We start from the raw sequence: 25,399 nt of genomic DNA, 5'->3' as shown, positions 1-25,399 counted from the left end.
CTATGTGTCATGCACAAAATGTTTGTAACCTCTTTTCCGCTAGGGTTTGAGGCAACTTGATAATATTTAACATATATATTAATACAATTTCAATTAAGTATCAAATATTGAACAAAGAATAGATAAATAAGATAAAATAGAAAAGATCATCTTAAAGTATAAGTGTTAATTCCCATGAAACAAATTAATTTGTATAAGCTTGGTGTCATGTTCAGAGATTGAATTTCATTTGCTGTATTATTGCACAATACTACTATTACGAATAACCAAAACCAAGAAAAAAAACAAAAAAAAACCCAGAACAAACTACATTCATAAGAACAATATTGATTTTAGCATGAATACTATAAAACGGTGGAAACTAATGCGTAATACTGTGTAACATAAACATTACATTAAGAGATGTCCTTTTAGGTACCACAAAATGGCGTATATACAAATATTGAAACATATATGTTAGACCTTAATATTTAAGTAACACAAACATCCGCTCACTGAATATGAATATTAATAACATTCAGTACAACTATTTTATTATCGAATATAAAATGCGTGTCCTTTTTCATGCATCTTAATCAACTAAAATGTCTTGAAAATCTTACGAAAATCTAAGTGATGTGTTCAGGTATTAATAGGTTTAATTAATAAAAATGGTTTATATAAATGTTATAATCATATCGTGGTAGTGACTTTCCTTTAGCATGAGAATTCCTTCACACATTACGCCTATGTACTGCATATATATCTATCAATCCTTTATAAATATAAGTTGTGAGTAACACTTGCACGTTAAAACATACCTAGCTTCCTCTTAACTTAAACTTACGGAGAAGTTTAAGAGTGGTAATTCGAAAAACATTCTAATTAGTACTCTTAATGTTTATAAAAAAATCCTTCAAATATCAGAAATATATATATATATTGTGATACGATGAACTCTCTCTGATTAAATGGAAATGAGTGTTGCGTAAATACTATATTTCTTAGCAGGCATTACTTTCTGCCTCATGACCTTTGCCGATATAACAAATTACATTTTGCAAAATTAAAATGACTAATTTGCATATCTTCTTTTTTTTTTTTGTATTTGGAGGACAACATTTTCGATATGTCGCACATTTACCTTATTAGAACTTACCTAATGTTATGAATATTTGCAAACATATCTCAAATATTAACTAATGCAATGTACAAGGCAAACTACTAATAACTTTGTATGAAGCATTTGATGATTATATATTTAGTAACACTAATAATTGTATTCGTCCGGTGAATAGTTAAATAATAAAATGCTGAAATATATACAACCTTCTGACATTTATACGATTTAAAATATGACAAGTTATAACATCACATAAGACAAACAAATGTGTTCTCTACAGTGGCAACAAAATTGTCAAAATGTTATCATACTGGCTATATTTGTTCTTGACCAACCTTCAACATTGTATTTCATAACATCTCGTCGTGATTCAACTATAGATATGTTTGAGACGGCTCAAACACTACAACGTTCATCCATGATTTAACATATTCCAATGTTCACGTGTTACAAGTGCCATAGAGCTCCACCCGTGTCCCTCGGATATATCTACTGATTATTCCCTCCTGGAAACAACACATCCATCTTTCTCATAATATGCCAGAAGTTGTGACCAGACTGGATCAGTTCTCAAGAGGTGTGTGTTTCCTATTTAAAGACGAAAGTATGCATGTTGATAATAATATCATGTTTAACACATAACAATATAATCTTTGTACAAATGCTGCCCCTTAAAATGACATCGCCTATGCTATTCCGAGTTATTAGGAAGTAAATATCTATGATGATTAATTCTAGAAAGTAGGGCGGCATGTACTAATAAGGACTTAACATTTTTATTGCTTATGTGTGAATAGAAAATCATCATTTCTATGCTTGGTTTGGCGGATACCTTGATTGAACGTACCTACGACGACGAAACCTTTAGAGTACGTACCTATGCTAACAAGACCTTTGTTGTACGTTCCTTTGATGACAAAACATTTGTAGTACTTACCTATGACGACCAAACCTTTGTATTACGTTCCTATGACAACAAAAGATTTGTAGTATTTACCTATGACGACGAGACCTTTGTAGTACGTACCTATGATAACGAGACCTTTACGGGCCCTAGAAAGTGCGACATTTATCTGGTGCTCGTCAGTGATGAATCCAAGGTTCTCTTTACGCCAACCAAGTGTGGGGTTGGGTTCAATCTTATAGTCAGGCAATGATCTGGTGGTACTGAAAATGACGTAGTCCCATTCTCCACCTAGAGCGCGTTTAGGTAATAATAAGAAAATTATATTGGTGTATCCACATCATAATAACACAAAAGCGATAGAATAACTGTGATATAGCATCATACCATACTTCTAACCAGATGGTTTGATAATTTAAACAATCGTCGGTTACTCACATTGAAGTCTCTTGAACTGATATTAAATGTGAACTAGCATAATAAGAGAATGATACAAAAGTGAAAACATTTTTTAAGCTGCATAATACAGCTGTTTCGTCCTTCTAGGACTCGTAAGTGATACTAATGGCTTAATGTGATCATAGGAGGCGACTTAAAACTAGAAATAGATTAAACGAAATGTAAAAAGCTTTATGGAAAGGTGTAAAGCTACTGTCATGTAGGGAATTTGATGCGCAACTACTTCTTGTTTGAAATCTTTACTGAAGTGTTACTAATGCATTCTCCTAAAAATATAAAACAATAACTATCCTTTAAACAGTATTTACCTTGACTTGAAACCACGGTGTTGACGTTGTAATCGGTAAACCTGCATTCTTTGAGAGATTCCTCGATAGCATGGCACTGTGCCCTGTACTGAGACATGATGTTGATAAACCGTGGATTTACACTGTCTTTTATCATGTAGCGAAAAACTTTGACCTGACAATAAAAAAAATGAATGAAGCGGACGAAGTTACTCAAACAGAGAACCGAAATTCAGCAATCACGTGGTAAAATAAATGTGTATGAAATACCAGGTTTATTCAAAGTTATGTAAGCTTTTGTCGCAGCAGAAACTATGTATTTATAAATGTCATATATATTAATTCAAACAACGAAAACAAATACAGACCACCTCTTTAACCTCCTCCCGGTTGCTGCATGACTTTTCGTTCCCTTCTTCAGTCGAAACAGTAAGGTATTCCTCCTCCCCTTCTACATGACAAAATATGTATGGATGTAGAGGGTCTTTCCACATGCGTAGAGGACGATATGCTTCCCATGCGAGGGACGGAGCCGTCTTTAACATTCTGTCATAAAACTGATTTGAAACAAACTCGCATATTGAAGGATTCTGAAATAAAATAATTAGCGTATCTGGTAAAATGGAGTGAGTTAATTTGATCAGTCACCAGAATAACACACTGTATATGGACGTATAAACGAAACATACCCGATACCCGATCAAAGAAGACTCACCAGGACATATTTTTTGATGTATTGACGACACTGTCATATATTTATAGGCATAACCGATGCGATGCCGCGTTCGTATGATGAGAACACATGCAGATTACAACGGTACCATCAGGTATATGAACAAACATGCCGAACCTTCCTTAGCCTTAAACAACAGAATAGTTCGAGAAGAAAACCATCAAATTGCACGATACAAATTGTCTTTATCTCTTGTTACCATGTCACATGTTACATCACCACTCGACAGCTATGAAGGACATTTAAATATTATTTACCAATCATTTTAATGTCACATTCATGTATTAAGACATGTTAACACAGTAGAAAGGGGCACATGTAAAAAAACCACACAAACGATCAGAAACGTTTAGAATGTGTCGAACACTGAACATTAACCTACATCATACAGCTGTTCCTGCCCTTCAAGGCCTCGTGATAGATAAAAGAAACCATGGTAAGCTGATGTCTTTGTTGGAAATGTTTAATGTACAAGTCGTGGCAAGGAACCATGTGCCTTTAATTTCAAGCTCATGGCGTATACTATAGTATACGATTAATACGAATACAATTCCTATAATTTAAACACAACAATGAAATATAAATTCTAAATAGAAAGCATGATATTGCAGATCAATCAATGAATATCCTAGCTTAATGAAATACTAACCATTCGGTACTGTGTCCTCAGAAATATAGCTTTGTCAGCATATCGCTCAAAGAGGGACTTCTCCAGGCCCAATTTAGCGGCTTCTTGACACGTAACAACAGGTTTAAGTTGTTTATGATCTCCGATAAGCACCACTTGCTCTGCTTGCGTGGCAATGATGGCAGCCATGCATTCTGGCTCAGTGCACATTCCAGATTCGTCTATAATGCATTGTCTTATCTTGTTTTTTGTCGCTCTGATGAATGTCGGATTGGTAGTCATTGCAGTTGTACAGAAAATTACGTCATAGTGCTGAAGTTCTTCAAGCTCTGCCTGGTACCTGATTGTTTTCAATTCCTTCATTTTCACTTTGAATTCTCTTGCATGCTCGGCATTTCTGAAAACGTCACTACGTAGCTTGCCAAAATATGCATCGTATTCCTTTATCTTTTGTGCGTATGGTTTGTCTTTCTTTCGGATGAGATGATGGAGTGATATGCTGCTCAGTTCTTCATCCGGTCGTTGATCTTCTCTTTTTGAATGCATTTTCCCCGGGATAGGATAATCGCAAAATTCATGTGCTGAGCTATATACTCGGATAAGCTTTGGCGCTTTTTCCCCGAGTTTTCGAATTGTCCACTCTGTTAAATGAATAAATATTTTCAAGGAAACCAACAATAGCAGAAACATTAAGGTGTTATATCTTAAAAACATTTCTATCATTATATAATAGAATGGGCTATTAATGAAAATAGACATCGATGCCTCATAGAAAACTTTCATCGTATCGATGTTTTCCCTATTCTAGTACTCGACAGAACGTTTGAGCAATACATTGTGATTAACGTGTGCCAATGATTCCAGAATAACATCAGTTATCAGACAAGCACATCATACACATTACTATATTTCCGAGGAACCTGAACAAAATTGAGAATCTAGTAATTGTTTTTCAACAACTGCCCTAGGATAACAAGTATTTAGAAATCATTACGAATATCACACTTTTGCCAGGTTACGTACTATGCTTGATTTAAATATTGAATGTATTCTATTACGCTAATGAACTAGATGTTTATCTTTTTAATAAAGATTATTTTGTGAAATATTTCTTTTAACAAATTATTTTGTTAGCAGCTTCAACGTCAACAAAGCGTTCAAAATTGGGCGACATATTCGAAATTTCATCGGTCAAGAAATGTCAAAACACAGAAAACTGAAACTGTCTAATGTTCTAACACCTCCCCTTGTAAAGCACAATGGCGAACAATGCTAAAGCTTGACCTAAGCCTAACTGGTGAGAATAAATCATGAGAAACCCCGAATCGGCTAATAATTTGCAAAGCAATTGTAAATGGTAATAAACGCAAACCATTGTTTTGCTACGTCTGCACCGCCTAATATGCATTGGCTTCATATAAAGGTCGTTATCTATACTTGCTGCTCATTACCATCCTGTGCGTTTGGTAAATTATTATTTGTTCCGGTGAATATATTAACATTACTTACTTTGTCTATGACGAATAGGTCCCTAAACATTTATATGATGATTGGGTTTATCAGAAGCATCAATGCATACTTACTTGCCACATTGTCGACGGATTTGTTAGAAGGACCACAAAAGACTGTTTGCTGCTTGGTGTCGCCTGCCTGTGCCTTTTCCTTGTTGATTTCAGTGAAGAGGTACAACAACTTCATTCCAGTGTATGTCTTCCCTGTTCCTGCGAACGTATCAAAAACGGAATCGAATTTACATCGCGCAAGACATTGTCAAATACGATCACTTCCATATCCATCTTAATAAGTCAACCAGAGTACTAAAACAATGTTGTTTTCTTCCGTGGTTGTTGAAATAACTTTTTGGTACATTTTTGACTAGTTCATCTTAAAACAAATAAATAATTATATTAAAGATTTCCTCCAACAGGAAAATGTTTTACGTTGTAAATAAGAACTAAGAAAACAAAGAATACATCTTAGTTTGTTCTTTGATGTACTGATCTTTTACTAATTGTTTGCTTAGGACATCAGGTATATGTTGAGTTTACCAGGAGGTCCCTGTATCAGGGTAAACTGTTGGTATAAAGAGGCACGTATAGCCTCATCTTGCTCAAGATTATTTGGCGCCAAGCGATTTCCTTTCACCTCCGTTTTCAATTCACTTCTCGTTCGATCGACATCTGTGAATGAGAAATGTACAAATATTTCTAAATTAGTTATTGTATTTCTAAATTAATTATTGAAGTTCAACTGTCAAGGAAGGTTAGCTTTGGATTTATTTTATACTACAGGTGTTTTTACACTTAAGTGCGATCCAAGTAATTTTAAATGCCACTTTAATCCTAATGTATGTAAAAATAACTCAAAATAAACATGTTGGGCATGTACAAATATATAAATCAATATGAGTGAGAAACGTACATTCGTATTATGATAAATCTAATTTATTCTTACTTGATAGTGGAATAATTTTTCCCAGTGCAATTGCTTTTGCAAAGCTATTGGCGAACTTGAGGCACTGCAGGGCGGATTCTGGTCGGCTAGAACAAAGTATATAGGTGTATCTTTGACTAAGAGATATCTTTCCCCGGCGAATTATGCTTTTTGTTTAGTAATTTCACGCTAAAATCGGTTTTTTACACGTTTGCATATATGTTTATATAAATCAATTATTCTCATATGAGAATACCAACCTGCATGGAACTGGGTTCGCCATTAGCTCAACACTACATTTTGGCTTGCTTCTTCCATTTGTTAACCGCTTTGGAGGCGAAGGACTTGTTGGATGCAGCAGGAAACGAACCTTTAGTATAGCGGGATCCTTGACTTTTTGTACGCTTTCAATTTGACCATGCGCCAACCATATACGTCTTCGTTCAGGGTGTCCCTTCGGCAACGTTGTGGTCAAGTCATTGATTTCATATGGACATTTGAAACAAAGGAAATCAGAATTTGCAAAAGCGTTTGCGTTGTCTGTTTTCTCTTTCTCGCTTTCTCCTTTTAAAAGATTTTCAAAAGATGTATTGCTGAATTTGATGTGTCTGTCTTCGCAAAAAGAGGTAAGCAAATCAAATGTCCCATAGCCATCACGTATTTTAACAGGAACGTCATTGACTGTGACGGAATCATTTCTAGTTGCAAACGTTGCAGCTTCCATTCGTAATAAAGGCAGCCATATGCCCAGATAGGAGTCGACACTGTCATAATAAGGTGAACTGCATGTCCTTGCATATTTGGTAAGGTACTTAACAGGATCACTAGTGTGCTGCAGACAGAGTTTTACATTTTTCGTGAGTTCCAAAAGTTGCGGGGAAGGTTCTAAGATACCTTTATTGGAATCCGCCCCTAGTTGGACCGACATAATTTGTGCATGATTGAACGACATTGTGAATTTACAAAAATGTAACGGAAATGCGCTTTCGTTATCTTCACAACTAACGTCATTGACAGTTTCGTAACATGCGGGAACATTTCCTCTCATTTGATTGTCTTCAAGGTAATGGGAGTTTGCAGACATGATATTTTTGAATTCCTTATGATTTTGGTCAATGCAGGCTTTCTGAACATTTATCCAGCGGGATTGTTGTTGAAAGGAAGCTCTTTGATGTGGATCAATGCGGACCTGGTATCTGCTAGATCGTCCGACCCCTGTATAGGAGTAGATTCGTTTCTGCCAAGCCAACGATACGATGTCGAAGGGTCTTTTCGTGTCTTTTTTCATCTCAGGGTTGCATGAAACATTAAGTAGTTTCATGCGTATTTCTTTGTTCCTTCGTGTCGAAGATTGCTTTCCCGGGAAGTATAGTGATATTTTGTCAGATGTTACTTCTTCAATAAAACCATTGCATACGGCTGGATTTTTTCGAAGGCTATGACCACGATGTAGTGCTTTGCATTGGCTCTCAAATTGTTTTGCTCGTCTTGACACCTCGTTCAGATGAAGACATATTTCTTCAATTTCAGACGTCGTATAAGGCGAAACCTTATCGTCGAGGGCAGCATGAACAAGACGTTGGTTTATGAGATCTGCATATCGACGGATCGGTGAAGTGAAATGTATGTATGGCGATATATTTAGGGAAAAATGCGTTGATTTGCCGGTGTCCGCCGATGAATTGTGACATTTGTACTGGGCTACCTCTTGAAATGTCTTCCACTCGTGCAATGCTAGAGCTTGTTGTGGATGCAAGTCATCGCATCCAATGACCTCCCACGCTTTCCGAAAATCCCTTTCTCTTGCACATTGTTCCAGAAATGACCACACCCACGATTGTATTTCGATTGGAGTGTTTTTACTCTTTATTTTCTTTTGAAGGTTTGCGATGCTGAGTTGACTGTGTGATGTGGTACTAGTATTTTGAAGCCGCATGATTAAATGTGATACCGACGGATATTTTGATAGCCATTGACGAACACTTGCATCAGCAGGGGCATCTTGACATCTCAGAATTGCACAATTCGGAAACCGTGAGCACACAATCTTTGCGACAGTTCTGTTGGTCAGTATCATCAATTCTTCAACGATACAGTGTGCTTCTGCCGTGTACGATGTTGAATCAAGATCCGTATCCAAATAGGTTTTGATTGCATCATTGCTTTGCAAGGAATCACCAAGACGGCTACGTCTGAGATTATTTGAAATCTTAAATAACGTTCTGATTTCGGAATTCAACATGCTAGTACAGCTGTCATTATCCAGAATGGTCTGAACGTCTTCATATGAAAATTTGTGTCTTGATGTTACCACTGTTTTTTTAATGGAGGGAGATTCGTCTATCAAACTACCGTCAGAACTGAAACGGAAAAACGTTGAAAGTGAACGCCTTTGTTTATTCGGTAGTAAGCTACAACGGTTTTGACTGAGAGGCTCCGGTAACATGTGATAACCTTGTTTCTCTTGATAAAATGTCTTTGCCCTAAATTTTGCCTCCTTGTCTATGCTTTCTCCTTTGTGAACATAACTGGAAACATCGGATATATGGACCCCAACCTCAATTTCCTCATTGGGTAGCGTTCTAACACTGAGTGCATCATCCAAATCACTTGAGTTTTTGGGATCTATAGTGAAAACATGCAATAGTAATGGGTCGTCCATGTCCAGTTCCACTTCTTCCTTTTCGTTCGCTTCTGTCAGGCACTGTACGCCTTTTACGGTATCTGGTCCATACGTAGTTGGTACCTGGTGCTGAAGCTCTAAGATTTTCAAGCCACTATCGAATTTACCGTCCGATTCAATAACTTTGATAACCGCTCCCAATGGATATACTCCATCCCAACGTATATAAACAACCAGGAATACATAGCTGTGTTTTTTTGCAGGGTTTATGCTAAAATGTTCCTTAAATTTTAAGTTTTTGCTCTTCTCATCATAGTTGAAGACATCAACCTGGAACAAGTTTTCTTCTCTCCGATTCCTGCGATAAAGATTGAACTTTGGTACTGTTTTATCAAGTGGTCTCATCTGGTGATATTCGTGACTATCAAGCTCACACACCATAACTGGATGTTTAATGGTAGGAAATTGATTTCTTTTCAACCTCCCAACAATCTGACCGTTTGTAATGGTTTCCTTTGGGTTGCTCATCCTGGAATTTCCTGAACGTTTCGGTTTGTTGAACACCTCCACTACTACTTCATCTCCTGTAAAGTGTTTGCCGCACCTAGAACGACCACTAATTTCAATTTCTGTCAAGTTTCCTTCTGGTTTAATCAAAGGGCATACCGATTTATGTGCAGAGTGTATTTGAAGAGTACATCTTTTGTATGTCTTTGGTCGAGATCTAAGCAAGGCATTCAATTTTGCAACTGGTAAGTTTTCTCTATATTCAGTTTGGTTTTGATTTCTCGGGATAATTTTGGTGACAAAAGAATCGGATAGGTCCATCCCATTCAGAATGATATCGCTCTCATGCATTGAACTCTCGCCTTTTTTACTAAGCATTGTTACACTTTCATCGAAGAAAGATTTGACTGGAGGTTCATTATCATTATCCTCGTCGATATCAATCTTCAAACTTTTATCGAATCGACTGGATTTCAATGTTTGTGAAATTTCTTCAAAATCGTCGTCACTTTCGACTAAACTCTGCTGCTCTTCGGACTCTGAAGAATTAGTAGCATCAGTTATTTGATTAACCTGCCTTAAGCGTGCTGTTTTGCGTCTCTTCTTTCTCTTTTGTTCACTTCTGTTATGGAACCAAAATGGTTCTGGAAATGATTCTGTTCCAAAGTCAATAGTATCCCAGCTCGTAGTCTTCATGAAGGATGAAACAAGTTTGAGTCTGGATTTCGCTGAAGAAAAGGAAAACATTTATAGCTGTAAATGCAAACATGCAACTACTACAAAACGTTAAAAAATCAATACTACCTAACGCAGAGCCGAATATTATACAGAATATAACTATAAATAGAGAGATATAAAGATGGTAAATATATACCATATATCGCTTTCAGACAGACTCAAGTTTTATCTTGGGAAATTTTATCTTCGAATATATTTCATGTTTTCAGTATTATCTAAACATCGTCCTATCTTTGTTGATTTTTTTTTAAATTTGGAACAGACATCACACAACACACAACACCCATACTTTTCTTTCTTATTGGAACTCAGTTTAGTTGAGAATATTTATTAATGTTCATGTCACTGAAGGAAAGCAACGCTTTCAGTCTTAATATGAAACAGAAAGTTGGTCTGGTTACGGAATGAATGCAACCAAAATAGAACACTGATACAGAGCAGCATATTTCGTACAAATCGAGGTATGTATAAATTACCTAGCTGTGAAATATTCATTGGAAGTTTGTTTTTGTCATTTTGAACATGTGAAGTAGGTCATTGCAGCTTCCTCATTAATATTCATCATATCAATACAACACAAGGACAGGTAGGAAGCAATTAATTAAAAAAAACTCATTGATCACTTTTCAGACAGAAACATTTTTAAACGCAATAATCCAACCAAAACACTCGCTATATCTTCTACAAATAGTTTCCTACCAAACCACTTTAAATAAAACGTTAGTTTAAAATATCAACATTCCATGTTTCTCCTAGTAAAACACTATACTTATATATAGTGATGCCTTGTTTCTCCCAACAACACCATACCATCTTTCTCCAAATAATAAAACATTGTTATTTAATATTATCATATTTAATTGATGGTAGTCCAAGTAACATCACAACATACTTTCTAAAACAAAACAGTTTCCATAAGTATACAAATACTCACGTTGGAAACAATACCATTCTTGTCAAAAGAAAACACTGTCTGTACGTATCCTAATATCCCACTTCTACAAATAATACCATTCTTCTCCAAATACCACACTGTCCGGTAAGTATCATAATACTTCACTTCTAAAAATAATACAATACTTCTAAAACCACACTGTTTGTAAGTATCCTAATGCCTCACGTCTTCAAATAATACCATACTTCTAACATCACACTATCTATAAGTATCCTAATACCTCACTTCTCATAACACTACCTCAAATCTCCAAATACTATCGTGCTTTTCCAATTTTAAAAAAGGACAATTTATAAAATCAAAGTGTTTTCTATCTACTTACGCCTACTTCTTTTGTGGTTGACATGGGTTCTCTTTAGGTCCTCTTTTCGTTTGCTGTTCTGTGAAAATGAAAAGTTAACCAAAATACTTATTATCAATGAACAATTTGTTTATCTTTACTATTTTGAGCCAATTCCACAGGGTTCGCAAATAAGCAAAAGAAATTTAAATATTTATATAGAACAAACCCTATATATTTGAATGAGTAATATGATTTTCTTGTCCGTTTTACTTGTTCTTTACAGGTAATAAAAGTACCTGGGACGGTTCGTTGATGTTTGTGCCAGCCAACCAATCAGGATCAGGAGATTCCTTTTCTCTCAAGGACCTTTCATGCTCCATTGCATCGACTATAAATTTCTCCAGCTTATCCAGCGATCGTCTTTGGACAGGATTCTTGACACGTTTATTTAGAGAAAAGATTATTTAAATGAAATGTTTTTTTTTAGATAATGTTTTTTAGATAAAAGTTTATCTAGTGAAACCGTGTTAGGAAAAGGTTATGAATATCAAAATTATGAAATATTCACACAATTGACAACAACAGTATAAAGATTATATTAGATATCACAAACCCCTAAAAGGTCAGGGGCGAAATAATGGGATATCAGAAGATAATATTTTCTGTGCACATCGTACATCATTCCCTATATAGCAGATTAGTGGACTTTATGTGGTCATGATTCATAAGGTATATACGTATACATGTAGTATGAAATAACTAATTTAAAAGTTATGACATAATATATTTAAGTATAGTATTTATTGCGTAACACCAAAATAACACTACTCTTAGTATCTGTTGTTTTTGAACCACAGTGTAAGTATATGGTATATGTTAATGCCCACCAGCTCATAGTATCTTCTAAATATCTAAAATTAGTTTTAATAACAATTATATAATTACATGCATGCAATGTCTGTGATTGTATAATGTGTGTTTGTGTGTATGAGAAAGTATGTGTTCTAATTGTCGAGTTCCTTTTTTTTCTTTTTCATTTTCCCCCATTCATTTACAATATCTATTAATTTTCATTTACTGGAAGCTAGGGAGAGAGCTTATATAGGCTATGCCTGTTGCTTAATCCCCATTGATTTATCAATAAAATATGTTTGAAATGAAATGAAATGCTATTCATATCAATTAACATTCCTGATCCAGTTTTAATGGGATAATTAAATAAGTATTTATATAATAATCCGAATTTTTATGTTAATGACCGTAGCGACTAAACAACAACTGTTCTGAATACATAATGACAAAATTAGATGATCTGACCACACGGGTACATTGTACGATGTTTACTTGCCGAAATATACGCATTTTAATTTCAATCCAAACCGCCTCACAGCTTCAGGTCGCCATCTTTGCTCAAATCAAAGCATCTGTGCGTTTGAAAGAGTCAGTACTGCAAAGCTTCTAAACGATCTTGTGATGCAAATTTTAAGATTATAATAGAAACGAAATTTGGATTTTAAAATGATTTGATTTCAATTACTTGTGCTTTAGGTTAGCGAATCGTAGCAACTATTTACAACGAAAATTTAATGTTGCACTAAATACTGATCACAATATTTTTATTTTGTCATTTTTTATTCATTTCATTTCATTTCATTATGAGTGTAATTTAGATTTCCCAATAAATTCGCGGGAAATGACTTTGATGACGTAACCGGAAGCTCACATGCTATTAGAAAGTGACCCGGAAAACATGACGATAATAAAAACAGAAGTTCTTGAACATTACCGGATTATTTTCACATTTTTTTGAGACACCAATGTGCTAAAATACAACGGAAAGTAACACTGATTATGTTCATAGCTATCGTATCAAGTAAAACGAACAGTTATTGCGAAAATAGCAGTAATTGCTTCACCCAGAGTCTCTGCTTCACCTAGGCTAGACCTACTTTCGTTTTCCAGTTTACAGTTATGGTCATATTAAATAATTCATCTTCTCAACCATAGTCGATCTTATCCGCGAGATTTTTCTATTTAGAATATTTGTACTTCTCATGTACAGTGCTTCTTTGTTTAAAATAGACTGGTCTGCAGGTCTGATCTGACTCTCTCAGCTGACCCTGATTATGACCATAGGGCCACCTCATAATAAATGTATCAACGGCAGACTCGTCTGGATTACTACAACTTTTACCTTTTAAATGCTTTAATATATAAATACTTATTAACGGTTAACTTGTAATAATAATAATAATAATAAAAATATCATGACATTTACTGAAATGACATTAAGTGCGAATGACAAGAGGTGTTGTAGAACAGCATAGCTCGTCTCGTTATTGTTTGTCAATAAATAATTAAAATGTATCAATTGGAATTGTTTTTCATATTGGATAAATAAGATTTATATTGTGTTCTTGGGGGATTAATTTATGATACTCAACCTTAATGGACATAATTAATAAATAGGTAACAAATCTTTGATAACTTAAAAAACACAAAACAGTCCTAAACATGTCATGAAGCAGTTTTTTTTTGTTTACCCAAAAGTCCTTTAGTTTTACTCCGGGAGTGAATAGTCCGACCCTAAAGGGATCCTGATTTCACATATCAGTACCTAAGTACAATTATAAATGGATGTGTTAATGCTTCCCAACACTTGCACCAAAGAAATTAAAGTGTTTGTCTAAGTCAAGAACATGTCAAAAAGCAGATTTTTCCAATAAAAATGTTTTAGTTCGACTTTGGGAGACGATAGTATAATCCGACAGGGAGCCTAAAGTCAAATATCAATACCCTAGTATTACAATTATAAAGTGGTGTGCCAATGCCTTTCAATACATACACCCAACAATTTTAAATTGTAAAGTAAACGCCGACACTGACGCCGAGATGACAACATTAGCTCTCCCTCTTCTCCGAAGAGACGAGCTAAAAATATCTAGTAAACAGATGAACATTTGCAATGGTATCGTATTATTTAGAATCCTTTATCGCAATTTATTTGGATTTTTGATTATTCTAGGGACATCCTTAAACGATGCACCATCTAATACACCGAGAAATTTAACGAGACTTACTCAATGACTTTTTACTTTCAAAGGAAACATAGTTTTCCTAGGTTACTTTGATCACATATATATTGAATATATACTATAGTATAACATGTTTTCTTTTAAAACTATGACCTTCAAAATTTAAACAACTACTTAAGATTTCTTTATTAATCCGATTTATTTTTTCAGTTGTGTGAAAATGGCTCAAATATATACATGTAACACAAATTTCTTTGAAAATATTTCCGTTGACCTAATTTAGGTAAGGGGAGATTATTGAACGAAACAACTATGCAAGACAAGTTTATTAGAGTACCAGGGACGCTACATAAATAATAACGTGAAGCGGGGAGATATTAATCAGGACCCTGTTCGACGGTACATCTAGTTAATTGGTTCAGAACTTTATAAAAATACCTTAGCAAACTCCCGGGCGTCTTTTGTCTTCTTCAAAGCGATATCAAACTTTCCCTCCTTTTTCAACGCCAGTGCCCATGTCTCTAAGAGTGTTGCATTGTCAGCAAAAACTCTATCCACTGATTTAAAGGGAAAAAGACGAGGAAATATTAAACCTTAATGTCATTTACCAAATTATCAGGGATATCAAATGGACACTGCTATTTCTTTTGTATATAATATTGAATCGATTTTTCTTTTCTGCCTTGCTTCGAAATAGTAAAATTTACAACATTTAAATTATCAGAACTGCGGGACTGTTCTACAAATAAATCGTAATGAAATTTATAACATTTAAATTATCAGACGTGCGTGACTGTTCTACAAATATATCGTCATGAACGAACTGTCTCTGAGAAGAATATTGAAATACTAATATATTTTAACAACAAGTTTTCGTTTGGAATGTATACCGGTTTGATGGTCTGGAAAATGTTTCAATATACGTACATGTTTTGCACTCGTCGATAACACTTTGTATGTCGCCCTTAAAATGAAAATAAATATATGATTTAAACAAAAATAAGCGTGAACATAATGCGATTAAGTTGCCATAACCACACAAGTATTTCCATGCCAAATAACATTGAATTAAAACCAGAGAGTTGGCAGTAGTGCCCAGGTTGTATAATGATTGTTTTCTCTATGTGATTGCACTTTCAGTATCGGAAAACTTAGTTTATGCTAACCTGTTTTAGAAATCTATGCAAGACAGCACAAAGTGCAAATTTGCAAATTTAAGCGCTGAATCGGGTAGATGTGATGTTGTGGCGTTTATATGCAAAATTGTGTTATGTAAACGACTATGAATTCCATTGGAATGTAGTATAATCTTCGAGCGGTGGTTGGTTAATAAATGGAAAACTATCAAATCGTTTGATGCACTCACAAGAAAAATACGGCATCTCAACAGTACTAAAGTTGATTTCAGCAAACTGTCCTTGATATAACGAGGTGCCATTTGTTTCTGCAGTAAAACTTGGAAAGTTATCCGCAGACTACTGTGGATACACGTATATGCTAAATTGTATTCTCCTCCTCCTGTTGTCTCTTGGTAAACATCTGCCATTATTTGTAACCTCTGAGCCATCTTTGATATATCCTGCGAACAGTTGAGTTAAAACCATTAGATAAATCACAAACGTCTGCTTATGTGTAGTATTAATAGAAAAAAAACATTAGCCTTTACTATGTCAACAAGTTATAACACTTGAAGATCTACGATGCTTCTGCTGTGGAACGGAAGTAGAACAATTATAGTTAGTATTGTTTATTGAGCTGTTTATATATTAGTAGTAGTAGGGGCTAATGTTTTTGTATATTAAATACTTACCAGATGCAGACGCCTGTGGATAAATATATGGATTAGGAGAGTTCGACCCGATACTCTTTATCAACTAATTGTGCTACATTTTATCACCCAGAAGGTCCATGGGTCTTCGACTGTATTTATCATTAATAAAACCAAGATATTTCATCTGAAACGATTTGGTTTACTTTACCATTTTAATTGTTGGTACCTATTTGAACCTTTTCTCGTACCTCAATCTGATCGCACGAAGAGAAAAAGTCATCCCATAAGATTTTGGCCGAGTACATGTGTTCCGGAAAATCCAGCTCATCATCAGGTTGGTGAATAATAACTTGAAAATAAAATATTATCATAAGGATAGAGTTATGAAAACAACAGAATGATCTCTACATAGGTGAAATAATTATTTAATTGTTCTTAAAGGTGAAAAACATTTTCGGTTTATGGCTATATCGTGAAACGGGGAAGTATATCAGTATATCCGTTTAATACACTTCGACTCAAAACATATCAAGTAACAAATTCAAAGTGCATGTCGAGTCCATACTCTAAAATAGTAAGTATACGCCAACACTATAAAATATTAAGTACATGTTAGGCCTACTCCTCAAATTATCAAATAGATGTCAGGCCTACACCGTAAGATATTAAGTACATGTCACGCCAACATAATAAAATATTAAGTGGATGTCAGACCTACTCTATAAAATACCAAGTACATGTCAGGCCAACACTATAAAAAGATAAGTACATGCCAGGCCAACACTATAAAAAAAATAAGTACATGCCAGGCCAACACTATAAAATATTAAATGCATGTCACGCCAACACTATAAAATATTAAGTACATGTCAGGCGAACACTATAACATATAAAGTACATGTCAGGCGAACACTATAAAATATTAAGTGCATGTCAGGCCTACACTATGGAATATTAAGTGCATTTCAGGCCTAACTATAAAATATTAAGTACATGTCAGGCCAACACTATAAAATATTAAGTACATGTCAGGCCAACACTATAAAATATTAAGTACATGTCAAGCCTACTCTATAAAATATTAAGTGCATGTCAGGACTACACTATAAAATATTAAGTACATGTCACTCCAACACTATAAAATATCAAGTATATGTCAGGCCTCCTCTTAAAAGAGGTTTACAATATGACATACTTTCTTACTGTCCTGCTAATCTATACTACGTCTATACTACAAAAAGCATACAAGACATGATGACAATGATGAACCTTTACAAAAGTTATCAGAACAACACTCTATCAATCCCCGTGAATTACTTATGGTAAACCAGGCTCATTAGGTATAGAAAACAAATACATTATTGTCTTACTAAACACGTGTGTTAACAAAATAGAATTAGATGTTTAACAAGTCATGAATTACCTGTGTAGTATGATTCCAGCGCCATTGAGTGATTAGAAATCTGAAAGGAACACAATATTATCATGGTATAATGAAAAGATACAACTACAGATAATGTTTAATATATATATCTACTGACTCATTAAATGATGGTTTACTGGATTGACGCAATTATAGTTATTGTCTCATTACTTCATTTTCATGACTTTTTGAAACTTCTTTAAATTGATGATGATATTTCTTTCCATTTGAGATCCAATATATAATGAAATGAATTATGCCGATATGACAATGCCAAAGAAAATCGGACTAGTTTTATTTATCAGAATTTTGATGAAGTTTGACTAAGTTTCACATTGAGAATTGATGGATGTACTTATGACTCTTTTATTTAGTTTTTAACTGTTTTTCCAACTGACCTCTCTAAACAACCCGGAACAAAGTAGCAGATAATGCGTGTAGTCCAGATATTGTCTGTCATTTTGGGATTTATATGACTTCTCCAGACGATTGTATGTATCCAATATGCGCTTGTTTGCCTCATCTTGCCTGTTGTCTTCAATTAATTGACGAATTGCCGTTATAGTATTATCGAGCTCATGTGAATGTCGCTGTGTCTGATCGTCCTCTTCAGAGCTAAGAGAATCGTCCGTACTTTTAGAAGAGCATTCATCATTCGCTTGGGCCATTATCACGATGTATCACAACATTTTGTTAACGACATTTTATCTGACCAGCATGGTATTTGGTACCAAAGACGGAAGTTTCGGCAGATAGCTTCATCGAATCGTTATTCTTTGAAAACAACAGAAAAAACAACATTGTAATTATACCATGCTAAAGTCATATTCCTTTTGTTTCTATCAGTGCCTCTGAATAGATTTTTCCTTGTTGAATCATCAACAAAATTCATGAAAATATCAAAGCACATTATATATATACATTCACGCATATAGGTAAGTTAAGATCGGAATATTACGATAAATAAATATTTTAATGTATATTGAAGTAACAGGAATTGTTGACTTGACATTGAATAACGGCCTCTCTTATAAACTGGATTCCCCAGCGCAACGTGACCACATATATATACATGCGATTCTATCTTGAATACTTAAAATAGACATGAAGTCACAATACACACACAGTATGCTTTCAGAAAACATTCGTAGTGGTAATTTGGCAGGTCTATAAATACACAACCAGGGTATATTCAGGAAGAAAACAAACTTAACTCTGACATACAGAGAAAATGTCTATTGACAATATACATTTAATGAGGTCTCTTTAACTGTTTATGGAAATTCCGTATTGATTCAGAAAAAAAATCATTATATAATTATTCTGCCTTATTATGATATCTTATTATTATTAACAGAAAAGATACCACATATTGATTAATATGATAGGGACATAGACTATATCTATGTCTAAGAGGTTTGTCATCAAATCGTCTTGATATATATCTTAAGCAATAATGTTTATATATGTTTTAATGAAATAATTATACAAATGTTCATCTAACAGATCTTGAAATTTTCATAGTGATAAATAACCTCGATACGAAACAAAAATTTATCCGTAGCAAATAGAATGAAAATTAATATAAAGTAAATATGTATTTGTATTCGATCAACCTTTAGTAATCGAAGTTCACACGGTGATTTAAACACTGTGAGTACAGGCACGTACATGGTATTTGATATTTTGTTGTTGTATATATACTGGTATAGCATATATTGATCAGTAATATATTGACACTTGGCACTGGGAAAACACAATATGCTTTCGTTTCATAGAAGCGCAGATGTTTTTGAAGAAATCAACTGATAGGAAAAAAATTAATTCGCTTTCTATTGTAATAAAAGTAATAAACATAATGATACATATCCAAACCTAATTTAAAACTAACGTTCGTGTCGGCTTTACTTCACCACTCTTAACTCACTACTGTAGGGGTCAATATATAGTTATGGTAGTACACTATAATAAGCTATATTAAATGCATATATCTAACATTGTTTTAACTTCAGGATTCCCCAACTCTATTAATTACTGTCGTTAGATAGACGTCGAAAACAAACGTCATGGATAAGTACTTACCTTACATTACTGTGTGATAATGCCTATACATTGTTCACTACCTTTATAAAATCCTATGTATGATAAGCATTCAGGAGTCACACGACAGTAATACAGGAAGATTTGTTTTCTATGTGAACACATTGTGTTTATGGCAAGCTTTAAATAGGCATACTGATATACAAATAGATACATTAGTAATCAATACGATATGTATTATGTCAGCATGTTAAAATACATTGAGTTACCGGGAAAATCTCTCATTTTACTTCCGTTTCACTGAAACGGGTATATTCAAAGAAATCAGTCGATCACAAATTATGTTTCGCTTTTGATTTTAATCGTAGACAATTCCGAGAAAAACCACAATTTCACACCTGATGTTTTTTCGAGAGTGTAGATTGCTATATACTATAGTTCATCATATATGTTTTAGTATGTCCTACACCTAGATTCTACCCTATGACTAGACCGAGTTTCCTCTGGCCCTGTCACCATGTCTGGTGTAGGGCCAAAGCACACTACTAGGAATTATCCGACACCTTTAATGATATATTGATTTTCCCCAAAACACCAATTTAGGGATTTCCGCTCGTTTCAAGCCGAGCCAAAAAGATTGAGTGATATTAATTACATAACTTTTGTTATTATTAATGTAGAAATGAAAAAAAAAAAATTTAGTATTCCAAAAATTGATAACATTATTGCGCTAGTACGCTTATCTCTCTTACATCCATGTGTTTGTTTTGAAAGATCTATCGATTGTGTTTTATCAAATCTATATAAAGAATAACGTTGAGAGTTCAACAACTAACAATGGGAGAGAAATCCACTGATTAGATTTCAAATCAGATAGGTAATCTGCGGCTTTTAATTATTATCACACTGTATCAGTACATGTACATTACACTGACCATACACGTCTAAATACTTTATCATGTCACACCATTGTTTTGTAAAGTAGACATCTAATAAGTACAGGACATAAAGATCAAGGCACGGTAATAGTGTTTCAGACACACTAAAAAATCGTTGTATAAAATGTCTACAACTCGGTAGTTTATACTATCATATGATACTAATTCCGATCTATAATTACTTTTTTTAGTTACGTTATGTAAAATACCTTGGAGGCTTGTTTTCCGCTGTCAAGGTATCCCTCTTTATTTGACAGTGTTCATTTCTATTCCTTCAAAGTGACAAAGGGGCCGCGATAGTTCAGTCGATTAGAGTAGACGTAGACCCAGATGAAGAGGTGTACGATACGTTAGGGGCTCTACAGCCCAGGTGAAGAGATGCGTGGTTCAAGGCTCCAAACCCTTGTCAGTTTTGTATATCGGGGGAAGCTGTGAAACGCGCCAACTCTCCTGTCGTTATGTCCATGGGCACGACACTTCAGCCTAATCGCTATGAATGACGTGCTCCCGTATGTTGTTTAAGAGGGCGATAGACTCAACAGACAATCCAAATAAAATTGATATCACGTAGACTGGCAGACGATGGTGTACCGCGAAATGGTTACTAAGACAAAACGGTTTTTACCAGCCTATATATGCGCTATTTATCCAGGAAATGTTTATGTTGTTCACAATGCTTTAAACGCCGAAAATAAAGACAAACTATGTAGAAGATGAAGAAGTAAGGACAATGTCATCAGTAATGGTAAGTTCACTAACCGCTGATGTTTTGGAGAACAATCATTATTATCACAATAATGATACAAGTGCCCAATTTCGGCAGTCTGAAAACGATGTAAATTAAAGCATATTCAATTGATTCGCTATATAAGTTCCATAATATCACTAATCGATATCATATTGTCGATATCAATAATCTATTTGTATGTCCATTGTAGTAAATTAAGGTAGGTGTTGTGAAAGTAGGAATACCAATAACGACGAAAAGAAGATGGTTATCACACGCGATATATCCTTGATGAAAGACATCACATGATAATGTTAATATCCTCTACATATTTAGTAGGAAAACATCGCCAATGGTCACGTGATAACTGAAACATACTTGAATCAGCTGGGGATAAGATGCAAAGGTCTGAGTTGGATGGTTGAGGCAATGTTGTGTAACTTACTAATGTATAATGTTTGATCTAGTTATTATTAGGATTGTGATACTTTGTAATACCTAATGTGTGGTCTAGTTAATACCAAGATTGTGTAACTTTCTAATGTCTAATGTGTGGACTAGTTAATACCAAGATTGTGTAACTTTCTAATGTCTAATGTGTGGACTAGTTACTACCAAGATTGTGTAACTTTCTAATGTCTAATGTGTAGACTAGTTAATACCAAGATTGTTTAACATTCTAATGTTTAATGTGTGGACTAGTTAATACCAAGATTGTGTAACTTTCTAATGTCTAATGTGTAGACTAGTTAATACCAAGATTGTGTAACTTTCTAATGTCTAATGTGTGGACCAGTTAATACCAAGATTGTGTAACTTTCTAATGTCTAATGTGTAGACTAGTTAATACCAAGATTGTTTAACGTTCTAATGTCTAATGTGTAGACTAGTTAATACCAAGATTGTGTAACTTTCTAATGTCTAATGTGTAGACTAGTTGGTACCAGGATTGTTTAACTTTCTAATCTCTAATGTTGAACATGTCTAAGGATTAAAAGGAAGTTTTTTATAAATGGAAATAAATAATTTTGTTTCGTTAACAAAGAAAAGCTTAAATAAGATATTCACATGGTCCTTAACCTGATTTCTGATTCATAAAGTGTCAAAAAACAACACAAGCGTCTTATTAAATAGCATATAGGTTTATGAATGTATGAGTATTTGATTCTAACAGGTCAAAACAAAGAAATTGCAGAATGTTTAAAACATATCTGATCGCCTCGGGCTCCAACCCTCAGCCCCTTGGGGTCAATCAGGGTCAATATGCATACTATAATACTAAAATCTAATTACTTATAATGCTAATTAGGTTTGTGTAATTAACAATGGCAAATAAGCATATGATGCTCCTTTGTTTTTCCTTAAACAAGTTATAGTAAGTTTAACCCCTTTCGGTGGAAACAATTGAACCTGTTGAAAATGGCAGTTTAAAGACTCTTCCATATAATCTTTATTCTGTAATATCTAGGTATCGCGACGTTTTTGAAATTGAAGTCAATTGGAACATTTTGTAGCGATCCTCAAACATATTAGACCAAATATTTTATAATGATGATTGGAAGGTTTATGCACAATTTCCTCGACATTGGTTCGTAAGACGGACGACAAACGACGACGAACTCAAACAATTAAAATAAGTGACCTAACTGTGAAATGAATAATATTATGATATCAAAATAACACTGGCATATACATAGTTAGACTATATTAAGTAGATGCCTAGAAGCAGAAACTTTAAAATAATTCAATTCACAAAGTCTTATAATTACCTATTATGCATGATTCGTGATTGGCTATCATAGTGTAAAGTGACAAAATAATTGACCTGGTGTTTCTAAAGACGGATTCTCGATTACTACTCCTTGGAATTATCCCAGAATGCACAATATCTTGCGTGTAATTACATCTCAAAACTTTTAAAGTTTTTATATCATTAAACAAATGAAAAAACCTTGTATTGGAGACCCTGGGTTTCAATTGGAACAATTGTGAAGGCTTTTATAGCGTTTTAGATAATGCTTTTGCTTTGGTGTTATACGTTGAATGATTGGATTTTAATAATAATTTGACATAAACAGAACATCAATCACAAAATTCATATTAAACACGCAAATCAGATGTGTATGTCTTTTGTGCAATTCATCTGTCAGTGTTCCAACTATGAATATTTATTACAATATGATTTAAATGTAATTATGGTATTTGGGCGTCGTAGTAGATATCGCACTCGGCTTTCGTCCAGACGACCTGGTTCGATTCCGCAATCGAATGAAAAATGTATGGGTTTCTGCCCACACGCATGTGTTTCCTAGGGTTGTCCAGTGTCCTTCGGCATAGTAGAGCCAAGAAGTGTGTGTGATATTAATGACATAAATTGTGTTATAATTAATGTTCAAATGAAAACAAAAATCAGTATCCCCAATTACTTATTATATTGTTTGGCTAATATGCTTCTCTATGTCCAGTGGTTTGTTTTGAAAAATCTGTCGATTGTGTTTTATCATATCTAGAAAATAGTATAGCGGTTGAAAGTTCAACAACTGACAATGATATATTACTAATGATTATCTTTCGAATCAGATAGGTAATCTGTGGCTTTTATTTGTTATTGATATATATATATACATATATGACACAGCATCGCACCTGTCGTACATGGAGATAATATGATAATCGGAAATACATTTTTTTTTCAGTTTCAAGTACATCCTATATTAATTTTCTATAAAGGTAACATTTAGATTTTATTGACCTTGTGCAATGATATTTATCTGGATGAGTTCTGTTTGGACACGTAATTATGCGGTACTGTATTTTTCATTTTTTATTGACAACAAATTCAATGGAATTAACCATTTTATTTCCATAAACGCCTATATATTTCATCGTGTGACAGCATTTCTTGAAAAAGTAGATCTGTAATATGTACAGTTCTGATGTCAGGAGCATCATGACTCCATTTCAGTATTTCAAAACACACATTACACGTTTTATCAGTAAAGAAAACATGCATAATCTTATATCAAGTTCCATATGACAAAACAACTCAACTAAGATCCTCTATTTCCTTATCGTCTTATCGTCTGTATATTTGATATTGGAGAAACAAAAGATCAGAGTTTTTTCACGCAAGAAACATACCTCTGCTAGGGCATTTTCCCCTAAGAATCGAATGAAAATCGAATTCCTATAGCCTCAACGATTAAACTACTGGCATTACTGGAAAAAATAGAAGATCGTCCATTATCTTATACTTCCATACTTAAAATCAATAAATCGTTTTCATAGAATATAGCGGGAATATACAGGTAACGGTATCCTTGGAGACTGGGACACTGTAAACAGGACCCTGTCACACGGCTACATACTGGGACACTGTAAACAGGACCCTGTCACACGGCTACATATTGGGACACTGTAAACAGGACCCTGTCACACGGCTACATATTGGGACACTGTAAACAGGGCCCTGTCACACAGCTACATACTGGGACACTGTAAACAGGATCCTGTCACACAGCTACATACTGGGACACTGTAAACAGGACCCTGTCACACAGCTACATACTGGGACACTGTAAACAGGACCCTGTCACACAGCTACATACTGGGACACTGTAAACAGGACCCTGTCACACAGCTACATACTGGGACACTGTAAACAGGACCCTGTCACACAGCTACATACTGGGACACTGTAAACAGGACCCTGTCACACAGCTACATACTGGGACACTGTAAACAGGACCCTGTCACACAGCTACATACCGGGACACTGTAAACAGGACCCTGTCACACAGCTACATACCGGGA

At 34.5% G+C, this 25,399-nt stretch overlaps 1 protein-coding gene across 1 annotated transcript; it reads right to left on the bottom strand.

Annotated features, from left to right (window-relative positions):
• Window positions 1-1,394: 1,394 nt before the first annotated feature.
• Window positions 1,395-18,549, bottom strand: LOC117326476 (helicase with zinc finger domain 2-like). The gene is made up of 16 exons (XM_033883225.1): window positions 18,280-18,549; window positions 17,882-17,921; window positions 16,707-16,807; window positions 16,101-16,266; window positions 15,126-15,244; window positions 11,949-12,086; window positions 11,692-11,749; window positions 6,807-10,404; window positions 6,568-6,653; window positions 6,162-6,293; window positions 5,697-5,834; window positions 4,135-4,754; window positions 3,121-3,342; window positions 2,774-2,927; window positions 2,130-2,297; window positions 1,395-1,690 (listed from the first exon to the last, which is right to left on the bottom strand). The coding sequence occupies exons 1-16, from the start codon at window positions 18,547-18,549 to the stop codon at window positions 1,599-1,601; spliced, it is 6,102 nt and encodes a 2,033-aa protein (XP_033739116.1). The 3' UTR covers window positions 1,395-1,598.
• Between the last annotated feature and the right edge of the window lie 6,850 nt (window positions 18,550-25,399).

The sequence above is a fragment of the Pecten maximus genome, chromosome 4 (genome assembly GCF_902652985.1).
Source record: "Pecten maximus chromosome 4, xPecMax1.1, whole genome shotgun sequence".
Lineage (NCBI taxonomy): Eukaryota > Metazoa > Mollusca > Bivalvia > Pectinida > Pectinidae > Pecten > Pecten maximus.
This window is presented reverse-complemented; position numbering and strand designations above follow the sequence as displayed.